The sequence below is a fragment of the Sander lucioperca genome, chromosome 14 (genome assembly GCF_008315115.2).
Source record: "Sander lucioperca isolate FBNREF2018 chromosome 14, SLUC_FBN_1.2, whole genome shotgun sequence".
In the NCBI taxonomy this organism is placed as follows: Eukaryota; Metazoa; Chordata; class Actinopteri; order Perciformes; family Percidae; genus Sander; species Sander lucioperca.
Window position 1 is genome coordinate 14,358,559 of NC_050186.1, and position 24,960 is coordinate 14,383,518.

General features: G+C 39.9%; 2 protein-coding genes across 6 annotated transcripts in view; one reads left to right on the top strand and one right to left on the bottom strand.

Moving 5' to 3' along the window:
- The window catches only part of LOC116063036 (homer protein homolog 1), a 29,717-nt gene extending 12,669 nt beyond the window's left edge, over positions 1-17,048 (bottom strand). For 2 of the 5 annotated variants that reach the window (XM_031317900.2, XM_031317899.2), the window contains exons 1-2: positions 16,013-17,045; positions 1,939-2,095 (exon numbers count right to left, since the gene is read on the bottom strand). In XM_031317900.2, coding sequence (XP_031173760.1) covers positions 1,939-2,095; positions 16,013-16,017 — 162 coding nt within the window. In that variant the 5' untranslated portion in view covers positions 16,018-17,045. Of the gene's footprint in view, positions 1-1,938; positions 2,096-16,012 lie in introns of all 5 variants that reach the window. The other 3 variants (XM_031317901.2, XM_031317902.2, XM_035991887.1) reach the window with 3 other exon arrangements.
- Positions 17,049-19,421: 2,373 nt separating this feature from the next.
- On the top strand, positions 19,422-23,813 carry si:ch1073-398f15.1 (cardiomyopathy-associated protein 5). The gene is made up of 2 exons (XM_031317898.2): positions 19,422-20,230; positions 20,997-23,813. The coding sequence occupies exons 1-2, from the start codon at positions 20,106-20,108 to the stop codon at positions 23,266-23,268; spliced, it is 2,397 nt and encodes a 798-aa protein (XP_031173758.2). The 5' UTR covers positions 19,422-20,105; the 3' UTR covers positions 23,269-23,813.
- The last annotated feature ends 1,147 nt before the right edge of the window (positions 23,814-24,960 follow it).

A 24,960-nucleotide genomic window follows, 5' to 3' on the forward strand; every position in this document is an offset into this window, starting at 1 on the left:
TCATGTTATGGGGATGTTTCTCATACTGTGGTGTTGGGCCTATTTATCGCATACCAGGGATCATGGATCAGTTTCAATACATCAAAATACTTGAAGAGGTCATGTTGCCTTATGCTGAAGAGGAAATGCCTTTGAAATGGGTCTTTCAACAAGACAATGACCCAAAACACACCAGTAAGCGAGCAAAGTCTTGGTTCCAGATGAACAAGATTGATGTTATGGAGTGGCCAGCCCAATCCCCAGACCTCAATCACATAGAAAACTTGTGGGGTGACATCAAAAATGCTGTTTCTGAGAAGTTGGTCGACTCCATGTAACACAGATGTGAAGCAGTTCTCAGAAATAATGGTTATGCAACTAAATATTAGTGCAGTGATTCAAAGTAAAGCAAACCCTTGAGACATTTTTCAGTTTATACAGTAAATGTTTGAGTTTGTAAAAGAAACATGCAAATACTGCTATTTCTTTGAACAGCCTAATATTCCTTTTTCACACAAACTTGATCAACTTTGGTCATGTTTTGATTTGGAATTGAATGTGCAGTGTTCCCAATGCATTGATATTATGGAATTAAAAGCTATTCTAAGAATTTTAAGCATTATTCACTTTTTTTTCTATTATTCTGAACACAACTGTATATTGTATATACTGTATACACAACTTGGTTAAAAGAATCTTTGTTTTTCTAATGAAGATGTTTACAGTAGTCAGGACCCCCACACAGGGTCACAAGATAAATTTGAAGTGTTGCAAGACAAATAACAGAAGGAGAAAACATTTATGCTACACAAAGTAATATTTTTTAGACTTCCATCTTTCTTTTTTGTCTTGGAAATTACAGAATATTCTAGTAAAACAATCAGTCTTTGGTTAAACTGAACACAAATGGTAGGCACTGTTTTGTTTTAAGGGGTCACAAGTTTAAACTGGTTTAGGAAGTCCGCTGACATTTTAATTTCCAAGATTCAAAAACACATTTCAAAAAATGTTTTCTCACTTCAAGAATTTGGAAAGAAACTCAACCAGAATGATATTCCATTGTGTGGCATCTGTCTCGATTTTCTTTTTCTCTGCTGAGAAGACTTATTGTTTGTCTGCATAATAACGTCCTCCCACCCAATCGCTGCTATTTCCAGCAGAACACAGCGCAAACTTGCTGGTTCAACAGCAGCAGCAGTCACCCAGAGACGCTCTTACATAACTATGCTAACTCCACCCCTGCACCTCTCTCAAGACTAAAATAATCACTGCCACATAGATATGACAGGCCTGAGCGCCTCCTTCACTGCCTCAGCGCCGAGAGAGGCCAGGCCGAGGCAAACAAGTCAGACGAGCTGGGTCGAGGTGGGATATATTGATATATTGCACCACACAAGTTAAGTTGGACTGAAGAAGTATTCAGATCATTACTAAAATAAAAGTATTAATACCCTCTGTAAAAGAAATACTCTGTTACAAGTAAAAGTCCTGCATTGGAAATGTTACTTAAGTAAAAGTATGTAAGTATCATCAGAAAAATGTACTTAAAGTATTAAAAGTTTATAGTACTCGATGCAGAAAAATCCTCACATTTTAGAAACTGGAAACGATCCAAACAGTTCTGTCAATCAACTAAGTGTTTAATGGTCTAATCATTTCAGCTGTATTTGTAGGCCGTTATATTGTTGGGTAGTTTAATTTCTAATAAAACATTGTGTATTTTATAAACTAAAATGTGTTTTGTGTGCAAAAATCTTAACGTGTAAAGTAAGTAGTAACTAAAGCTGTCAGATGAATGTAGTGGAGTAAAAAGTTAATTAGTTCTGTAAACTGTAGTGGAGTGGTACGTTAAATTTTTACTTGAGTACAGTACTTGAGTGAATGTACTTAGTTACATTCCACCACTGCACATATAAATACACAAACACGGTTTTGCGTGCTTAAGTGCTTCAAACACACCTTAGATCCATCCAGACTGATGATTCGATATACATTCCTGGTACAGTCGAAGAAGTAGGAGACCGTGACAGCATGTTTACTGGTGGGAACCCAATTCTTCTTGGTGTTTGGGTCGATCTGGAAGACGTGGGCCCGGGTACTGAAGATGGGCTGCTCTCTGTGCAGAAAAAGGGAAGAAACAGAAAGGGGGAAGAGATGGAGCAATAAGTATCTGTATAAACGCCTCAACTCTGAGGTTAAGCTGTAAATATGCAGTGTGTAACTAAACACCGGTCTGTGAGGAGGGAAAAACAGGCTTTGGCTGCACGGAAATGGATGAAACAACAAAACACTTTAGTCATCGCTGTGCCACATCAACAATTCAGCCAACGCGTGTGTTCATATAGACATAGATACCGAAAGACAAAAGAAAAACAAGACTAGACAAGGCTTCATGCACTCTTCTACGTTCTCCACACAGTGGTGCTTTGAGCTAAATTCTAACGTCAGCACGCTAACATGCTGATGTTTAGCAGTTTAAATGTTCATCATCTAATAGTTTAGCGTGTTAGCATGCTAACATTTGCTAATTAGCACTAAACACAAAGTACAGCTGGGGCGGCCTCTAGCTCTCCCAATAAGAGCGTTCGCCCCATGTAGGCTGAGTCCTGCAGCGGCCTGGGTTCGAATCTGACCTGCTGTCCTTTGCTGCGTGTCATCCCCCATCTCTCTCCCCCTTTCATGTCTATCCACTGTCACTATAATAAAGGGAAAAAGCCCCCAAAAAATAATCTTTTAAAAATAAATACAAAGTACAGCTGACGCTGATGGGAATGGCATTAGATTAGCAGGAATTTGGTCATAAACCAAAGTATTGGACAAGTTACGTATTGCATTACGATTCTTTTTTTTTATTTTTTTTATCAACTGGTTGTATTCTTTACACATTTATTTCGATTTTTTTAACCGATTCACGATGCATCGTAACATCCCTAAAATCCATCCAATAGTTGTTGGGACCAAAGTGTGAAGTTCGTAGAGCCAAGCTAAAGGCCCAGACACACCGAGCCGATAATTGTCCGTTGGAAAGTCTGGCGAGGTCGGTGACTCGAGTCTGTTCGGTGTGTTCTGCACCGTCGTCCGTCCGAGAGGCCGTCGTCCTTCATTTTGGCTGATTTGACATGTATAATCTCATAAGACTCAAATGACCCATCTGATTGGTAGAGTGCTAACCCGGAAACGGGGAGTGGAATGAGCGTGACTAGAGTCTCTGAAAATCTGACGAAAATCTTTTAAACTGACCTTTGTCGATCTGAAATGAAGACAGATTCAGCAACTGCGCGGCCTATTTCTCGCTTAAAATGTTTTCAGAAACATGTTTCGGTGAACTATTTTAGTACAATATGAGATCGTATTCTGAACAAGCCGCCATGACAGTCTGTCTTTGAATTTCCGGAGAAACCAGACCCACGTGACAGGTTCGTCCAATCAGCTGCCGGTTTTCATTTTTGGGCGACAATACAGATTAGCGCCGCCTGCTGTTATGGAGACGTATTACGTCTCGTCTCTTTGGTGTGTTCTGAGGCATTTTTTTGATCAACTCGGGGAGACTGATCAGTCCAACTGCCTTTTCTGCCAACGGTTAGCCGTCTGGTTGGTGTGCAAGCAGCTTTTAAAACAAGCTTTAACAAAAGCAAACGTGTGAATAAAGCTCCACATCCGATATCCAACAGTGTCCTACAAAGAAAAGGGAGTGGAAGTATTGAGAAGCGTGATGAATCAGAGGAAGGTGAGAAAAACAGGTTCCAGGATCCCATCACATCCATAATTCACCAGCCTGCTGCGTTGCTGCACTACCAGTGACTTGACGAGGAACAAAAAAAAAAAACCCCACTAGGCCTCCACACTGAGAACAAGTGTGTTTATGAACAAACACACAGTCTCCCTCTCCACATGTGGCGAAAGGTGTAAAGTCGAACACGGGGCAGATAGTAAACATACTCAATACGCATTGTATCTGCAAAAAAAGACTTGTCAGGAGAAATAAAATAAAGATAAAAAAATCAAATAAATCCGCAAATATTAAAATGTGCTTCGTAATTTAGATTTTCTGCAATGTTTCAAAACACAAATAAATTCATAATAATCTCAGGATCCACTCCATTACTTGGAGTTAATGAACCTTTGCAGCCAGTGGGTGATGAAGTCATTAAAAATGATTTATGTTCAAAATAAAGCTTCATGGGAGTTTGACAACAACAATAATGTAGTAGGCTACAAACAATCATAATGCTCGGATTCAGGCGACCTAAATTATATTTACTCTGCTAGAACGCTGCTGCATCTCATGTATTTTGGGAGTGTCAGAAAATGGTAATGTATTGGGATGATGTATGTTGAGCCGAGTTCAGACCAAAGAACGAGACGAGACGAGTTGAAACTAGCAACTTCATGCAACGAGCCGGTCTGCAGCGTTCTGAAACCTGCTAGTTCACACCAACGAGACGGTGTATCATCTCCATAACAACGCATCTCTATGCTTCCGTTCTAACTTCCAACTTTTAGGCTTTTTTGTTGCTGGATATATCATTTGTTTTGTCTAAATATGAATGTGGATAACGCTAGCGATATTGAGATGCTTGCTACAGTTGTATTTCTAGTGATGAAACGGCGAAAACACGTTTTTTTTTCCTCTGATTCACGGCTTTGTTCTAACGCCGCTGGGCGCTCCTAGCCTGGCTCCGCCCTCCTACGTACTTCCGCTCAATTTTCATTTTCCTTCAGTACTACCTCTGGGTTTGCGGTATATTTGTGGGTTTTCTCCGGCCAAATCTTTACCGGTCCAATCAGCGAACAGAGGGAGTGGCTGAGAACGATGACGCTGAGAACTATGGCGTTGAGGTTGTGCGCTAGTTTGAGTTGTAGTTCCGTAATGGCGGCGGAGAAAGATGCGAGTGAAGCTATTCGGTCCGTTGTGGCAACGCTGCCGAAATATCCAGAAGTTAAAGCCCGAACAAGAACAATCTTTGCTGAGTTGTGTTGGTGGCCATGATGTCGTGGCCCTCCTCCCCACGGGGTTCAGGAACAGTTTGATTTTCCAGCTCGCTCTGTTAGTGGTGAAGGAGTTGGCTAAGGCGAACGCTAGCGATGCTAAGCCGACGTCACGACCAAACGTTAGCGATTGGTTATGGCAGATCCAGAGTGGCTCTGGGCAGATCCAATAGTTTTAAACTTCAACAGAGTACCCGCCTTCAAGGAAGTTAACACTTGTCAATGAGGAGTGGCCAGACTCTCTGTACAAATGAAATGTACCAGAGTCTGGTAGGACCAGGCTAGTGGACCAGAGTCTGGTAGGACCAGGCTAATGTACCAGAGTCTGGTAGGACCAGGCTAATGGACCAGAGTCTGGTAGGACCAGGCTAATGTACCAGAGTCTGGTAGGACCAGGCTAATGTACCAGAGTCTGGTAGGACCAGGCTAGGGCGCTCCCTCTCTTCAGTCACTCTCCATCTCGCTTGACCTTACAACGTTACCGTGCTTTCAGGTGGTCGTTGAGGCGCCGTCTAAAACTCTGCCATTTCGACCAGCTGTTTGTAACATCAAAATAAAATGGATTATGGATCATTTTATAGCCGACTTTACCAGCTGACTTCTTTATTGGCTCTACTGGCTCTATAGGACCAATTTATTGTTTAAGTTCTGTTAGCGGAGAAGGCTTAAAGGACCCAACCCTTCCTTTAGGGCAGTGGCTGGACATTATTGAAGGGACATACAATATGAAAAGAGAGAAATTGGAGTTTAATGAAAAATGGAGAATCACACTACTACTACTACTACTACTACTACACACTACGTCACGACACACTAGGTCACTACTAAAACTTTCGGATAAAAACAGATATTTCAAGTTGTATCAGCATGTTTTTGACCTTACTGACACACATTTTGGTGTTTCTTCTGTAATAATAAAATGAGTACTTGGCAGTTGAAGCCTAATTGGGGCTTTCTTCTTTCTTCTTATTTGTGCACTAAAAAGATTCAAAGCTTCGGGGCTTCAAACTCAGCAAGCACAATGACAAGACTGGCTTGGAATCACAACAACTCGCTGATTTTAATAGTTTTAGTCTTGTATGTGTGCAATCAAAACCCAAATAGCTTACATGTTATTATTAAATCTGTGGTTTAGAAGAGCTGTGTTAAATGTTAGAGGTGTGAATCTCACAAGATTAAAATGTGACAAGACTTGTCTCGCGATATCGGTCACGAGTGCAGAGCAGCAGACGGAGTCTAACCTGGTTGGTCTTATTATACATCTGGCTCTGAAGATGAGTCTGGCTTCTAGCTCTAAATTAGCATAGAAGATCCCCCGCCCGTTCTCCAAAGTTGAATCTGAGTTTGATTTTGCAGAGCGGTAGTGGCGTAGCCATTGTAAAAGCTGCCGGTAAAACCCAGCGTAAGAACGTTATATAGGGCTCTCTCTCTACAACTAATTGATTAATCAAGAAAATAATCGTAAATTGCAGCTCTAGAAGGCTCTACTCTTCAATGCTGGTAATGATAAAGCGGAGAATAGACTGATTAAAAAAACAACAGGCCGATTGATTTGAGATCATGTTGGTGCAGATCGATACTGTGGAGAGAGTTGGTATGCTTCCATATGTGTTTGGCCAGTAAAGCAGAGACCCTGCCAGTCTGTAACTGAGGCAGCTCAAGAGTGAAATGTTGAATGATTCTGCTAGAAGCAGCAGGATGTTATATGTGAGTGTGTGCAGGCCGGAGCTGACCAGCAGGGCCAACACTGACGTAGAGACAGTGCCGTGATGCCAAAGGTGACCTGGAAGCACCTGTGCCAACATACAGAGATCAGCAGGCATGTGGACGGTTTCCAAACGTTGCTATGGATAAAAAGCTCAACCCAGGGTCTGGTAATAAAAGCAAAACAAGCTGTAACGCTCTGGTTTGTAACTGGTCGGAACGCTTCACAACAAACAGATTTATGCCTAAAGATGTCTAGACTCTGTTTAGAAATGTCCCAATTTGTAATTTTCTTTTTTATATATATATATAAATAAATAAATAAATAAATAAGTGTGGGAGTAATGATCTTCTCCAGCTCAAAAGAAGGACCGATTGTTAAAAAATGGGAAGTAAAACAATGTAATTATTAAGTTTTACAATAAAAATGTACAATTACACTTGTGTTACCACCTTAAATTCAATATTTACAATATTTACACAGACTATGCTGCAACTTTCTCATCTAAATGCTACTTTTAAAGCTGCTTCAACAACAACAAAAAGAACAAGAACGTGATAAATGTTTTGCCTACCAATGCTGATACCCATATCTGAAATCGGTTATCAAAACATGCAAAACATAACCACTTCCAATTTCTGCTGCTGCATCTGCTGGATAATTGAGTTTCTCTGTCACCCTGGACAACCGGACAAAAATAAACAAGAGGGCCGATGCTCTTGAGCCTTAAAGCTGGCACTGTCAGTCATGCTACATTTAGGCAGTTCGTTAGCCACTAAAGTAAGACAAAATACTTTTATTTTGGCTTTTAAATCTGTGTGTATCTAGTTTTATCATTTCCTGGTTGTATTTGAATGGCTAAACAACAAAAAGGCTCTCCAACAGGACAGAGAGCTGCTGTTGGACTTGAGTTTCTCCAGTGTTTTCTCTTCAACATTAACAGTGGTGGAAGTATTTAGATCCTTTACTGAAGTAAAAGTACTAATACCACACTGTGAAAATACAGGACTACAAGTAAACACCAGCATTCAAAACCTTACTTAAGTAAAAGTATGTATTGTGCAGTAAAATGTTGCCTGTCAGTGTTTTCCTATTATATCTGATGTTTCTGGATTAATATTACTGCTGTATTATTGTGAATGTTGCATTTTACTGCTAATCTAAGTCCTTTATATACTGTGGATTAGTTTACTCTACAACAATGCATCATATTCTTTAAGACCATCATATGTTTGTAGCATGGCTCTCCTGTGAGGACCACGTATCTCTAAAAAAACAGCCCTGTTTTCAGCTTTGTGACGATGCGTTTTCCAGCTGATCCAAGAGGCTTTTTAAAGACTTTATTTAGCTTAAGATAATAGGACACTTTTCTCAACACATAAAGGACCACTTCATCCTTCAGTTTATCATAAACATTCAACATCAACACATCTGGAGGCACATGGTTTTCACTTGACAGTAAGGATGCGTTCACACAGCCTGCGTCGGCCGTCCAACGGTCCGTCAAAAACTCAGGTCTTTCCGTTCATTTTGAATCGGGGTAGCGCGTTTAGGCTGCAGGCAAAAAGTTGACTGACTCAACTTTTGGAGAAACGCAACCCCACGTCACGCTGCGGTGGCCAATCATGTAACCGGACATCAGACTTGTCAGTCTGTTTTAAGCTGTGGTTTGACGCGGTGTGAGAGTCCCGTACAGTAAACAGGAAACATCACAAACTGTATCGCTGACACAAGGAAGTTTTAAAACACTACGAGGGTAAAAAACGAAATGCAAGCATTGATCTGCCCGGGAGTTAGCTAAATGTTTCCTGCAACAACAAAGCACTCGCTATGTCTCGCTTGTCTCTTTTCTGTATGTCTTTCTGTCAGAAAACAGTAATTGTGAAATATAAAATCTACTTGTGCTTTGTTGGGGGGTTTACGAAAACAACAGGACGTCACACAAATGGGCTGTTTCATTCACCACCCTGCGGCAAATCGCCGGATCACTTTTCTTGGTGTGAATGCCCACTAAGGGGATGAAAAACGTCGTCTGAGAAGTAACTAAACATGCCTACAGTATCTGCCAGTCTTCCAGGGAAAGTAGATGTGATCGCTGAGTGTCCCAGGTCTCCTCTGGGACACTTTTGTTCAGCCTCTGTGGAATCCTCTCGTCACGTCTCAGCGTGTTAATTAAGTCAGCAGATGTTATTTAAAGATAGACAGTTAATCGGAGAGATGGTGGTGACATGAGGGCGTGTACACGCGATACACACCAGCTCAAACAGGCAGGCGGGAATGTACTGAATATATATATATATGTGTGTGTTAAATATGTAGTACAGTACTAGTAGTAGAATGTAACTAAGTACATTTGCCCAAGCACTGTACTTAAAAATACAATTTTGAGGGACTTTACTTGAGTATAAACATTTTATGCTACGTTATACTTCTACCCCACTACATGTCAGAGGCAAATATTGTACTTTTTAACCCCACTACATTTATTTCATAACTATAGTTACTAAGTACTACCTTGCAGATTCAAATGATTAAAAATACAAAAAATAGGATTAACTAATACATTATTATGAATGATTATAGGCCATGAAGTAGTGGAAATCAGCTCCATCTTTACACACTGCAACAATAAAGTGATGAACACATTAACATATCACTATTCATAATCAAATAGTATACATTTATCTAAAATGGGCAAATTTGCATAATAAGTACTTTTAATACATTTGGATGTTTATACTTTTGTACTTGAGTAACGTTTTAAAATGCAGGACTTTTTACACTGTGGTGTTGCTTTCATGTTCTGTCTGTGCACTAACTACATTTGTCTTTGTTGCGTTTTCGTGCGATCATCATGAAAACATTTGACTTCCTCTGACAGGATTTGCCTACTGCAACTCTCCTGTATCATCTATCAGGACATGTTCAAGCTCTTCCAGTACTGTATGTAAAAACCAGTTTAAGACGGGAGAGTTTGGGAGGTTGGCTCCTAAGTCGACATGTTGCAATGCCTGTCAAGCTTTTGGTTCTCGCATTAAAATTATTACAGATTTGTATATGTTGAGAAATATAAATAAAATGTTATATATATATATATATATATATATATATATATATATATATATATATATATATATATATATATATATATATATATATATATATATATATATATATATATATATGAAAACAGTGTCTGTGGCTGACTTTTTAATGTTTCCATTATCCCTTAAAATATGCACTTGAGTTGTAGAGCTGCAAAGATTAATCGATTAGTTGTCAACTATTAAATTAATCGCCAACTATTTTGATTCCAGCTTCTTAAATGTGATTATTTTTTGTTTGTTCTTTCCTCTGTGATAGTAAGCTGAATATCTTTGAGTTGTGGACAAAACAAGACCTTTGAGGACGTCATCTTCGGGCTCTCTGACATTTTATAGACCAAACAACTAATCAACAATGAAAATAATCTTTAGTTGCAGCCCTACTTGACCGCTACATAAATGATATGAAAAGATAATGCTTCCTCACCAGCTGACGATCCATGTAGAAGACATGGAAATAAAGAAACAGCATTGCGCTTGTATTGAAGTGTAGAGCGAGTTAGCCCTGGTATTATAGTAATAAAGAATCGTAAAGAAACATGTAGGATTAGACTCTTATTTAATTCTAAGATAACCCTGTTTGTTAGATTTATACTTCATTGTTTGTGTATGTTTTAACTTTTAACATTACAAAAAGGCTTTTAGGGTGAGGACTAACCGGTGTGTCTGCCGAATGTAACACCGTCTTGGACAAGTGTGGCTGGGGTTGCTGGAATATAAACCTAACCAAATCCAATAAAGAGCAGGACAGAGCTGCTTACGTTACCCTAAACTCTGATGGCACCCAGGACCCGGCCTCCACACAGTGAGGAAACACAACACGGGGGATGTGCTAACACGGAGGTAACCTGTAACTCCACGAAATGTCGTTAGCTAATGATGTGCTTCTTCGAAGTAATGCTGGGTTAGGTTACTACTGAGCTAGATAGCCGACATGCTTTTGTTACAGCAGATATGATTTAAAGGTGCTCTAAGCGATGGCACAACTTTTTTTGTCACATACAGCAAACATCTCACTATCCATTAGCTGCCTGTCCCCTGAACACACTGTAAAAAAAAAATAGGGTCTCTGTAGACAGCCCAGGCTCCACAAACGGCAACAAAAACAAACTGTGCCAACCTGCACCACCAAACATAACAAACAGCGTTCCAGCCAATAACCAAGCACGGAAGGGAGGGGGAGAGGACGGGATGAGGAGGAGGGAGGGGCGAGCTAGCCTCCGTTTTGTTTGACAATACTTTGAATGTCAACAAGAAGTGCCGTCACCCAACATCGCTTCGAGCACCTTTAATTTAATCCTTAGACTTTTGCTCATGTTTTTGGTTCTGGAAAAAAGCCTAAAGCTTGAAAAATGTGGAAATACTTTGTATTCTGTCATGGGTTTAGTAAAGACAAAATACTGCTGTGGCATCATTTGATAATGGAGAGAAGGAATCAGATTCACGGGCTTGACCAGATTAAGTCACTACCTTAATTTGACTGTTGGAAAACATGCTGACTTCAGCTCTGCGAAACCATAGTGTCAAAGTCTCAATTACCCATCGTTTTTAAGTGTCTGTCCTGACCACATTTTAGCAGTTCATTTTATATTTCAGGGTGTCATTAGTCTGACAGCGTGGCCTAGATCAAAATCATCAAAAAGTGTGTGTGTGTGTGTGTGTGTGTGTGTGTGTGTGTGTGTGTGTGTGTGTGTGTGTGTGTGTGTGTGTGTCTCAATTGTTAGCCCATAATCCCTTTTACACAATGAAACGTACTGAGGCATTCAAGTCTCAATGACAAGTGCTTTGACAGAGGAATCTGACCGCAGATGTTATCAAATCAGCAGAAAACAGAAGACACACACAGACGCCAGTGTTTGCATACTGGACAACAGAGACGTGTACTGTCTGCGGCTACAAAGTTAATGTGTTCAGATTATCTCTAACTACGTGCAGCACATTCTTTATCAGGACTGTTGCAAATCAGTCACTCGGGACATTGAGCCTTGTTGATGCCACATTTATCCTCAGACCAACTTGGATTCAGGGGGTTTCGTCAAATTATCCCAATTAATGTTTGCCCTCTGCCTGCCTTTTAGTCTCTCTCTGAATCCAGAGTCCTTATTAACACTGTGATCAGTGTCCTAATTTTAAGTAGCAATTAACGATTCTTAAAATCAATCCAATCCAACAATCCAAAAACCAAAGATATTTCATTTTAATTTTTTTTAATATTTCATTTATTTCAAATGACACAAAACTGAGAAACGCAGACCATTTTCAGTGCCAACTGTAACATTAATTTCATAATTTTTCTTTGACGTGGCTCACACAGCTACACATAGAATATTGTGCAGTTATCAATTAATCTGTTTATTTTCTTAATTAACTGATGACCTTTGGTCCATAAGAATCACAGGTCCAAACTGACCTTTTATTTTGCGTGTTTCCTCCGTTGTTTCTTTCTATCATATTGCCGATGTTCTGGTTTTTTTTATGGATTGGATAGGCAAAAATAAGCCTTGGGCTTCAGCCTATTACTTTTTCGGTTGTTATTTGTGTGAGTTACAGCGTGTGAAATAGATTGGTGTAAAAGTATAATGTTTTTGTCAATTGCATATTCACACAAATTGCCATGCTTTGTTCATTATAATGTAAACCGAACTATTCATCATATCATATCAAGGCAACGAAAACCACAAAATATTCACATTACGATTACTTCTACAATTCTGTCAGCCGACTATTGATTATTGGACTAATCGTTCTCTAATACGTCTATACGTCTTGACACTCTTAAAATAAGAATTAAAATCCATATTAATTCATGTTACCATTATGAATTAGTAAACATTCTTCAGTCATACTCATCAGACGCTGCGTCAGAGCGCGGGCGGTTACAGGAAAAATAACCATTACTAACTTAGCTGCTGCGTCGTCATAGCAACAGCCATGTGACTTCAGGGCTGGGCAGGAGCTGCAAACATTCTCCAACTCTGTCCCTCTCCGCTCTCTCCTTCCCACCACATGCTCTCTGGCCCAATCCGATCCCAGCGTCCCTGTCTGGTTAACCCACTCCCAGAGGAAGGCAGCAGGGGCTTGGCAAGGCCTCCAGTTTAAAAAAAACACCCAGGTGCCATTCACCGGGGCGTACAGCTTTCAGCCGCAGATAGAAAAGAGTCAGAAGAAGAAAGAGAGAGTGTGTGTGTGTGTGTGTGTGTGTGTGTGTGTGTGTGTGTGTGTGTGTGTGTGTGTGTAAAGAAGATTTTGGTTGACACGTAAATCTTCTTTTCATTTTTAGGATACAGAGATGCACTGACGGCTCAACCCTTGTCTGGGTGTAATAAATCAAACAGAGTTAGAGTTTGTCTGTTGCCAAATAACTTCTCCTTGACCTCCATGGACGATATAATAAGACCAATAAAGGAAGTGAAAGATAAACGGTAACAAAACCCAACTAAGTTGGCACAACCCTATAGTCACGCAACTTTGGCAGAGAACCACTTGAAATCTGGGCTGCGACTAATCATTATTTCCTTACCGATTAATCGTCGTTTTATTTTTTCTGTTAATCTAATAGTTATTTGGTCTGTTTAGAGTGTCAGAAAATTAGCACAAAAAAAGCCCATCGCAAGTTCACAGAGCCCATGATGTCATCTTTTGTCCGACCTACAGTCCAAAACCCCAAAATAATTCAGTTTAATATCATAGAAGATGAAGAAGAAACGGCAAATATTCACATTTGAGGAGCTGAAACCAGAGAGTGAGAGCCATTTTTAATTCATGATTGTCAACCGTTATCTGTAAAGGGTAAAGTAAGAGTAAAGGGACCTTAAGAGGTCTCTCACAGCTGCTGTACGCAACACTTCACCAATAGCAGCACAGGTCCATGTACTACTGTGCCCAGTGTTTCTCCCTAGGTTTGATGCACATATTTGACAGGGTGTTTAGGGGTCCTCCCTCAAAAAAAAAAATTATGAATTTGAAAAATTTCACAAATTTATATCAAATTGCATATTTCTTCACTGACACACATCACAGGGAAGGACCCCTAAACCCCCCGCCAAATGAGCACCTAAGTCTTCCACAAACCAAGGGAAAACACTGCAACTACAATCATTAGATCTGGGAAACATCATATAGTTTTGATGCTCATAGATTTTAGATTCACTTGGCTTAGGTGGTGCCCAAACCTGCTTGGGTGCTGCACCCAAGCCTTATAATGTTGGGGGAAACCCGGGACTGTATCTGAGATAAAGATAAGGAAGTAGTGTCCTTTCTTTTCAGATGTTTTGATTTGTTATGATGATTATGTGTATAGGCAGTTTTAGTGTGGTTTTTAATATACGTTCATTTTAGATCTTTCCACAATATCGTTTAATTAAATGGTTTTAAAGTTAAAGACTCATAGGTGGCCTGCAGGTTTTAACGCTAAACACCTAATCGCAACTTCGCCGGTTTAGCCAAGAAGCTTTGCTGCTGCAGGTCATCTCTCCTCTCTACTGTCGCTATAAAATAAAGACAAAACTGCTAGTTTTTGGCGAGAAATTATTATTTAAAAATTGTGGATAGACCTCCTGCCTATATAAAAATATACTATCTTTATAAAATGAAGGCAAATTGCTAGTTTGGGGGAGGGGGGGGGGGGGGGGAGAGAGAGAGAGAGTATGCTTCAAAAGTCTGCAAAGCCAGTATGCACCACATTACAGTACAAAAAGACTTTGATATAGTAGGGCTGGGCGATATGGAGAAAATCAAATAACACAATATTTTTGACAGAATACCTCGATATCGATACCGCAACGATATTGTAGTGTTGACAATTGGTGCTTTCACAAAATATTTACACAATGCGGTTTGTGATAAATAATCATCAGTAATGTGGATATAATGACTAAGTGGGTAAAGGCAAATAATATAACAGTTACAACAGTCTGGTAAGTTCAGAAAATGACAACTTTACTGTAATGCAGCCTTTAAAACCAGGAAAAGACAACACTTATGCCATATTACGATTTCCAAAATCTAAGACGATATCTAGTCTCATATCGCGATATCAATATAATATCGATATATTGCCCAGCTCTATGATATATCATACAACACACACAAAATTATCTTAGGTTTCAGTAAATTATCCGGAGCTATATGTAGTCCTGGAAGCCAATAAAAAATAATAATAAAAAATGAGTAGGACTCATCTGTTGCCTTATGTTGTCTAGGCATAACAGGTGTCAATATGAGGCCAGTTCTATTTACTATTGCATGTAATGTGCTCACTTATACTGTAACTACTAGCCTCCTGTGCTCTGTTGTCACTTAAAAAAAAAAGCATGCTGGCTGAACTCTGATTTATTTCCTGGACACTGTTTTATTCAGAAGTGCCAAGTCTGAGGAGGACAGCTTGTTTACAATCATCTATTATACAACAACAGAAGCCTGTTGGATCAGCTACTGTAAGTCTGACTTGCTAATTATGGGGGTAAGTGCACACGCAGGACATGCTCTCCTTCTGTGTCTGAGGAATTGATTGTTGGACTGGATTATAACCATTGGCCCTGAGAATTACAGAGGATGTGCACCCCCCACCCATCCCCACCCCTACCACAATATGACAACACACCAATCACATGCTTTCATCTGGAGTAAGAACTAGGTCGCTCTTGATCAGGAGAATCACCATACATCTGCAGGTTCAGCTACATGCTTTGAGCCAAGTGCAGGGGAGATCATTATGGTCTGGTTGGGGGGTTTAAGTAGGTTTGCTTTCCCTTTAAAATTAATTATTTTCATGTATTTCCTATGGAACAGACAGAAAAACAATAATGCATATGTCTCACATCCTTTTAATCACATTGTACAAAAATAAGCAACTGTCTGAGCTCTGATACTTTCCCCAACAGTAGCCTGTTTCATTACTGCCTAATCTTTTCGCTTCACTAATCTACATGTCAGTGTATGGAAGCTGTGAGTGGATATAATGATGGACCGCTACTTCTATCAGGAGAATGCGGTATATTCGTTGCATCTCTGGGTCTCAGTTTGCTATAGTGGCAAGCATTTTCTTTAGCTTTTGACAAGAGATGACAGGAGTGCTTCATACAGTTAGCCATGGGTGGCTAAGCTAGCAGTGTACCAGCTTTGGTGTCCTGCTGTAAAAAATCTGCCGAAGGGCTGCTCATATCTACAAAAAACACAGTCAGTCATACCCTGACGTGTAGAGTGAGAACTGTAGCTTGACATGCAAGTTACATACCCCATTTTTGCTGGCTTCAGTTGAGTCGAAAATGATCCTCTCGGTGGTCTCTTGAGGGCGGTGTGAACAGGCTGGAGGCTAGTTTTTGATCCCCTCTCGGTGTCCAACTAAAGCCGCTATGGTTGTTGTGGCTTCACGGGCAGCGGAGCCACGGTGCTCTTCTCAGTCCAGACATGGGCTTGGTGTTGTTGTAGTGCCCTCTGGTACATTTTTGTTTGGTGATTTCATCCAAGTAAACGTGTCTGTGCATGCATGATGAACGAAGAAGCAGCACTGACGCCAACTAGTAGTTGCAACCCTTAGCTAAATAAAACTCACAAAGGAGGATTACGGAGCTAAACTCGGGGCAACACTGACAGGAAAGGCAGTGTGATTTATAACCAAATTAAGCTTCTGAAGTTGCCTTTTTAAATGCAAATAGAAAATGTCGAAAGAGACTAACAAAAAGACTCAATAAACCGAGTGTTCATAAATCCCACTTTCAGTCGTTGGCTTTTTCTTGCAGCAGTCCGCTGTGCCATTAAATCAAATTCCTTCAACCAAGTGTGGCAACGCTATTTGAGTTGTTTAACGCCGCTTTACGATGGAGGACATCTTCTTTCAAGAGGAAGCTTCATCTCCGGTGTTTTTGAAGAAGAGACAGAAAACACTTGGTGCATATTCCAGGCTTTAACATCCTCCAAGACAGCTCGGCTTCACCGACGTCGATGTTAACCGAAGAATGTATAGGGCTAATGTGTGTGCAACCAGGTAATTTAACTTATGATTCACTTAATTGTTCACGTAATTTAGCCAAGCGTTAAACCAGGATTCAAATTACGATCCTGATGTTCCATCGGCCGGTTCACCCTCTTATCATCATCATCATCATCATCCGCCTGTCTGGTCTCTATCAGCCCGCATCTCATTCATTTAACTTGGGTCCATCCTCCGCTGCTGCTCTGTAGTCCGTAGGGAGCATTAAACGCATAGATATATATATACGTAGATACCATATCCGGCTTGTGAGATGCGTCTCTGCCGCCGCCATCTTGGTCCGGGGTAACACCCGTTCTGACCATAAAGACTAGAAAAAGACTTTTGTGGGACTTTGTGCTGCTTTTGGATTTTCATGCGAAAGACATTATGCCGATGGTAAGCAGCATGAAATAAAATTTCACAGATGAAAAGGGTGTTTTACAATAGTTTACTGTGACTGTAACATGTTAAGTGACTGTCCTGGCACTGAATTAAGCTTATGCTAGCTTGTGTCAGGTGATGTCTTTTTTATTAAAGTAATTAGTAGGCCTAATATTTGTCATGTAGGCTAGCCAATGTCTGTTATTGAAGTGGAAACTCCGGGCTGAACTGCATTTCTTCGAGTGGCCCCTTGACGAAAGTCCATCCCCAAAGACGACCATGTTAATAAAAAAAAAATCAACTTTACATTATAAATAAATATGTTTACTGTCTGGTACAAAAAGCGGGGTTGGTCTCTAGCTAATTCACCCTTCATGACAACTGTACGTGGGTTGAATTTTTATATAGGCCTTACTTACCGGTTTAAATTATATTAAAACTTAAAGCTGCATACTATCAAGGCTATATAAGGTATTTTGATATGAAAAACCAAATTTTTAATTTAACCTTATAGGCTATCCTGTATTATAAGTACATGTCTGGAATTTGTAACAAAGCAAACCACTTTAAAAACGGTTAGGAGTTAAGCGAGAAATAATTATTTTAATTGTGGATAGACCTGCCTCACATACTTGCATTAGGAGTCGCGGCTACTCCGGACCAATATGGCGGCCTCGTCGACATATCGATCCAAAAAACAGCAGTGGCCAATGGGGTAGCCTATCTACGTTTTTATATCTATGCATTACTAACAACGTCATCACGTCACCCCTGAAATTGTGACGTAATTAGCTATAAAGTGTTTCCTCACATCCGGTATGGCTATAACAAAAGTTGTATTTTTTGAAAGATGGAAAAAGTAGCCTACTCAGATCCTTTACATGCGTAAAAATAGCTATACCATGGTGTATAATATACTCTGCTACAAAGAGTAAGTCCTGCATTAAAAAGTCAACAAATATTAGAATCAAAATATAGCCAACTTAATGTACCAAAAGTAATACGCATGATGCACAATGAGCCATTTCAGAACAATATATATATTATATAATTGGATTATTGTTATTGATGCATTAATGTGTCCATCACTTTAATGTTGCAGCTAAAGGTGGGTACATTAAACAATTTAAATTTCTGCTGGGTTGCTTAATCTATAATACATCATTATTCATTGTTTCATTTCATCCATTGTTAGTAATATTTTGTATTAATGATCTGAATCTGCAAAGTAGCTAGTAACAAATGTTGTCAAATACAGTAAAAAGTACAATGTGTCCCTCAGAAATGTAGTGTTGGAGTAGAAGTATAAAGTAGCATAAAACAGAAAAAAAAAAAAAGTATAAGTACCTCAGAATTTTACTTAAGTACAGTACTTAATGAAATGTAATTATTAAACAATCTAAATTCTACTTTTAAACAATCCTCAATGCTGTTAGTGTCTTCAAACATACAAAACAAGTTGTATGTTACTGATGATTGCCATCTTGTGGACAGTTAATGATATAGTCAGTACTGAAGAGCAAAGAGCCTTTATTTGATCACTTTGATAAAAGTGCTGTGATAAAAACAAACTCTTAAGAAGTGGGATAACCATTTTTCACAATGTTATTGCAACAAAAACATTTTAAAGACCTTGGGAACTTTTTAAGTATTTTACTTTGTACAATTTGGAGGTACTTTCTTTTCTTTCTTTTTTTCTTCTTTTTTTTTTTACATTTTGGGCTACTTTCTATTTTTACTCTACTACATTTTGGAGGCAAATATTGCTTCTACTCCACTACTTTAATTTTTAAACTTTAGTGCACATTAATGCATCATTAATTTGAATCCAGAAAATGGGCCATTCTGCATAATGACTTTACTTTAAAAATATTTTGATGCTAATACTTTTGTACTTTTACTTAAGTACGATTTAGAATGCAGGACCTTTACTTGTAACAGAGTATTTTTACACTGTGGTATAGCTTCTTTAACTTAAGTAAAAGATCTGAGTACTTCTTCCACAACTGGTATTAATGAATAATTATTTACTGTTTACTATAAGTTTTATATGATGTGATTTGTAGTAAATGAGTTAAAAATGCAAAAACATTGGTAGAAGAAAGCGCATGTTTAATTCCAGTACATTTTTAGCCTATATTAGCCATGTCCATTGGGCAAGATTATGATTTACAGAAGGTCTGCCAGACTAGTTTATACATGAGGACATGTTTTGCCCAGGTATAGCCTGTTGACTATAAAAACCCTCCCCAACTCCTCCAGTCTTTCATTTCCCATGTAGTATCCCTGTCACGCTGCAAGACAGACATAAACAGGTGCGAGGTTGACATTTTCATAGTAAGTGTGGATCACAAGTTAAGAAAAGCAGATCTTTAATACAATATGCTGAACTTTCTGACGATTAAAGCAGCACATTAGGCCATACAAATGTGTTATTAGGGGGTAAAGGGGTGATAAATGTGCTATTTATGCATTTTGTTTTCCTCATCACCAGTTCACTGTTAAAGCTTAATATGGGGTTTTTATTGATACTAAAAACCAAACTGAACACTTCTTCAACTTCTTATCTGTGTTTGACAGACTTATAGACATACTCATGACATCAGATATAGGCTACAAGCAAAACATTGTATTTAGACCTGGCAAGAAAAGAAAAAAAACAGAGGTATTTACTTCATGCGGCTGCATTTTTTTACAGTTGAAATTCATCACAGGGCTACAATTTATTAACCCAGATTAACCCATGTATTGTTTGTGCCAAACGCAAGGGTTCAGCCAGTGTGAAGAGATGACAAATTAACCTCCCTGCATGTTGCAAATGCTTCAGATGAAACACTGGAAGACCAGTTTTCTATTTCAAGATTACGCTGAGCATGGAGACTCAACTGGCGCACGCTCGGCTTAGAATGTGATCAACAGAGCAGTGCTGAGTCGTAGTGAGAGGCTAAAGCACATTTATCAACATATTACAACAATGGATGCTTTGACTGAAGATGTGGCACGGTCGGATATGGACACTGAGATGACAGCGTTGACACCTGAGGATATAACTGAACAAAACCTCGAGGGCAGTGATGAAGTGGAAATCCTTAGAAACAGGTACAGATCAGTCATTCTTAATATTGTATTCTGAATTTATTGCTGCAGCTCAAAGCCAAAGTTTTCTGTGTGATGAGGTTTGCTTTATAGTTGTATTCTCCCAAAATAAGTTGGATCCTTTCCCGTATGAAATGAAATTCCATTAGTGACACTAACCTGTCTGTGCATTTGAGTGTTTAAGTGCACGTATATACACTGAGTTGTTGTCAGTTTATTAGGTACACCTCGCTAAAACTAATGCAGTCTAAAACAAAAATAATAGAAACACCTGTCAGTATAACACAATGCAGTTCAACAGCAACTCAAACTAGCCTCCAACATTATCATTAAGTTTAATCAACACATTTTTAGAGTAGTTTTAAAAAACTGAAGCTAATTACCATCAAGGGAGGAGTTATGCATGACTGTTGTATTAGACTGCATTAGTTTTAGCTAGTTGTCAGTGTGTGAAAGGGTGTGGAAGTGAGAGAAGGATACATACAGGTCAACATAGCTATAATCAGCTAAATACCATAAAAATGTCAGTAATTTTTGCTGCTACATGATCATTTTACAAAAATGAATCACAAGGCTATCTAAAAATGTAATTTCTAATGTCAAGATATTTTCTAATCCAGTTAACAGAAAAGTGTAAACAGTAATTTAAGACATTTAAGGCTCCTCTTTGGCTGACTTGATTAGTTTTTCTTGATCTGAGTGATCTTGAATTTCATCCCCTTAGATGTCGTTTGTTTATCTCACTGCCATCTTGTTTCACCGCCTTCAGTTTACGCGAGGCCGTCCACGATGACAACGTCCGGCCCAAGATGCAGTGCCTGATGATGGACTCTTCCTTCTCTATGGTAACTATGCAAGGCGAGGACAGCGGGATCGCGTGGGAGACTACCCCTAGTCGCTGCACCACGCCTTGGGCATCCGAAGCTGGAAACTTTACTATGGATCTCAGCTCTCCGGTTGCAGTGCGGCCTGCAACACCTGGGTCTGTTCCAGCAGGGAAGATTATCTTTGTCATGGACGAGGAGTTGATGTCAAGACGGAAGAAAACTAAAGAGAGGGTAAATCAGAAGAGCAAAGGCGACAGACTACGGGAAGTTGCAGAAAGTTCTGGGAACATCTCCGGAAGGCCGGAGTTAGTAGAATTCTCGCAGCCAAATGTGAAAACCGAGGAAGGAGACGAAGAGGAGGCGAATGATCCTCTGGTAGATAAAGAGCAAAAGCTATTTAGGTTAGTGTCCGAGGGCTCTGAAATCCTCAACATCGTTGTTCCTCCAAAATTCGCTTCTGTGGATGAAGAGGAGAGCAAAGAAATGGTGGACAACCTTTCTTATCTGGAGGAGAGCCTTCTTCCTAAAGCCAGTGAAGAGACTCATGATAACGAGCTGGTGTTCACAGGACCAGATGCAGCAGGAGGTGACCAGGTCAAGCCCTCGTCTTCCATAAGTACAAATGTAATGGATCCACCAGGGGCTCCAGTGGCCAGACCTCTGGGCAGAGGAGCTGCTGGCAATGTGGACTACTTTGAGGCGTTCACCATGGTTGATGCTGAGGCTCCAGGAAGTCCTGCTGTGATCGCACAGGGACTGGTGGAGCAAGAAACAGAGGCAGAAGCTGCCACTGAGATCCAGGACACCGAGAAACCTGTGCAGCCTGAAGACAACACCACCACAACCATAACTGTGGATGATGACAATTTAGACACAATCAGCCTTGAGGAAATCAACAGCGATCTTCTAGATGAAGTCTTCTACGGCGGTACAGACAGCTATGTCATGAAAACTCTAGACAAAGAAGGCGTATGTGATGCGCCTTCAAGGCTCCCTTCAAAACCGAGCGGTTCGAATTTGTTCGGAAGCCAAGAGGACATCCTGACTCCAATCTTTCTACCAGAAGGACCTCGCAAAATTATCGACCAAATTTTGCTGGAGGAGCCCAAAGCCATGGCTTTCCTTTACACTGACCTGTATGAGGAAGCAATCGGCAGTCGGAAAAAAGAAGAGGATACAGAAAGTATGACATCTGAGAAGTCTTTTCACAGCAGGCAGTCGGACCGGGAGGCCAGGGGATATTTAGAGAAATATGTCCTTGTAGATGAGACTCCTGCGGTGGAAGTGGAACCAACCGATGAAGAGAAATGCCCAGAGGAAGGTCCTCGGGTATTGTCCCAAGATTTGTATGATTTTGGCGATCTGCTGTCCGAGCCTGAAAAAGGTGAGATGCCAAATACGGAGGAGGAAATCACAGACTTCTTGAGGACCAGTGACAATTCTTCTCCATGTGATGTAGACCCATTCCCTCGATCCCTCAAAGAGGATGAAACCCAACCAACTACAAAAACTAAAGTCAAGACGGACAAAAATGTCTCCATCAAGGTAGAAAAGGTCGCTAAAATCCCAGAAGATCCACTTAGCGTCTCAAGCTTCGAGTTTCTCTCAGAGGAACTCGACTGGGGAAGCATAGATGATCGTGAAGCTCTGGACGAGAAAGAGACAGTCAGTACAGATCAGGAACTGTGGAAAAAAGATTTGGAAATGCAAAGGCCAGTTGCCCCCCCAAGGAGAAAGGCCACATCCGTTCCTAAGGCATGTCTGGACCTCACACCTCTGACCCCAGTTGATGACATTATGCAGGAAAAAGAAGAGGCTGGTGGAAAGGAACAGAGGGTGGAGGAAAAAGAGACCGCATCACCAGCAGAGCCTGCCGACGAGGGAGATGCAGATGGAGAGGAAACGATGCAACCCTTCTCCGATGTTGCTCTATTCGAAAATGCCCTGGCTGCAGTGGAGTCCCCACAAACTGAAAGTGTAGAAGATTGCATCGAAACAGCTGTGAGAAGCACAAATCCAGCTGCAGCCCAGGAGAAAGAAACTAAAACAGTAGAAGAAAAGGAAACAAGCGAGACTGAAGCAGCTATAAAACAAACTGAACCAGAAGGAGTAGAGATTCAGTCATCAGAATCAGCTAAAACAGAGAGTCCAGAGAAACAAGGCGATAATTCAACTGAACCAGCTAAAGACAAAGGACAGTGTGTAATACTTTAACTGTTCTCAACAGGTTTATTGTCAAGTGCCTTGCTGGTGTGTCTTTATTCAAGGTCTTAAAATCGCAGTAAAATCAGCCTACAATCAACTGAGGTAAATTCTTAAAACTTCATATATTAAAAGTGCCAAATAGCTTACAATTTATTTATAATTTGTACCCATTTGTACCTGGCTGTACTCATACGGCATGAAGTCAACACTCCTATCTAAAACAGATGATCAGATGTCCGTAGAAGAATATTTTCCTTTGTTTACTCAGTGTGAATGGGTGGAAGTAGTGCATGAATCATAGCGTGTTTGAAGGAAGATGTTTGGGTCACGAGTGGGAATTAAAACGGGTGAAAGTGCATGTGTGACGTTAGTACGACTCTTCAGCTATAAATAAGCCTCTCTGGCTGTTAACCTGACACCTTGTCTCAACTAGGAGTCTGTGTACCTTCTTGTAAACAGTAAAAAAAAAAAAAAAACCATGCACGTTCGTTGTTTAATTCTTGATGTTTTCCGACATAACTACAATTAATGTTACATTAAAACATTTAACTATGTGCATCTGCTTCTGTATTATTATCCACCACATATCAGGCAAAACACTGATGTGTATGACCATGCATGCTTTTTGAGCCAATCAAATGAGCTGTTTTTAGACTGGACAGTGCAGTATTTACACAACACATGTGGCCATTAAAGCTGGTTTATGTCAGGCATTATTTGCAGATAGAGTTGCCCCTAGGCCTGAATCCAATGGATCCCATCTGGAGCTCAGTAGTGATTCTTTTCCTGCTGGCCTTGAAGAAGAAACTCCCAGATATTCATACAAACTTGCACAGATGTGGTTAGATATAAAGAGAAGTAAAGGTGCAGTACAAGTGTATTTAGTATTTTTGTTTGTAATAATGTAATGGTTGTGTTTGAAGGCTTTTTTGGACCTTTTATTATCAGTTTAAATGCGCTTTGGCGACACCCAGTGTTACAAAATTTGCATGTTACTCTTATTTTCCTTTTTAAAATCACCTTTTTTTCCTCCACATCGACATGTGGCAGCTGTGAGTCTCAAGGTCATAGAAGTACAGTAGAAATAGTGGATTGGCTAATTCACACAGCTAATAAACACATTTCCCCAATTCAATTAAGTAAACAATTGTTAAAATTGAGATGCTGTTCGACTTGGCAAAATAAGATTATCTAAGTTTTTGTTTTGTTGATATATGTAACTGTATATAAAGCTAACTGACATGTATAGCTAGCTCTTTGTATACATTTAAAACAGTATTAATAAAAACAATTAAAAGAACTCAGCCACGCCTGAAAAATAACTTTTTATTTGAAATAAATAGCTATTTGTAAACCAGTTTGCAGTCTTTCTAGTTGTTGTGTTTCTATACTCAGAAGTCACTCTCCTCGGCGCTGTGTAGTCTCCAGAATGAAGCCAATTGTGTTGCATTCACGTGCTCCTCGGATGGTCCATATTTCCGAGTGGGGAAGTCGTTCTTCCGACTTCAGTGTGTTCGTGAGCATTAATCGTAATGTGGGGAAAAACATGGACGCTACAAAAGAGTTGTGTTCTATTTTATTGTTCAGAGCGTTTAAACAATAGATGTTTCCAGTATTACTTTCCAGATTGAAGCTGTAGGCTACATTGTGTTACAGTGATTTTGTCCCAGACTCCAGTCACCAGTACATTCCCTAAAACCA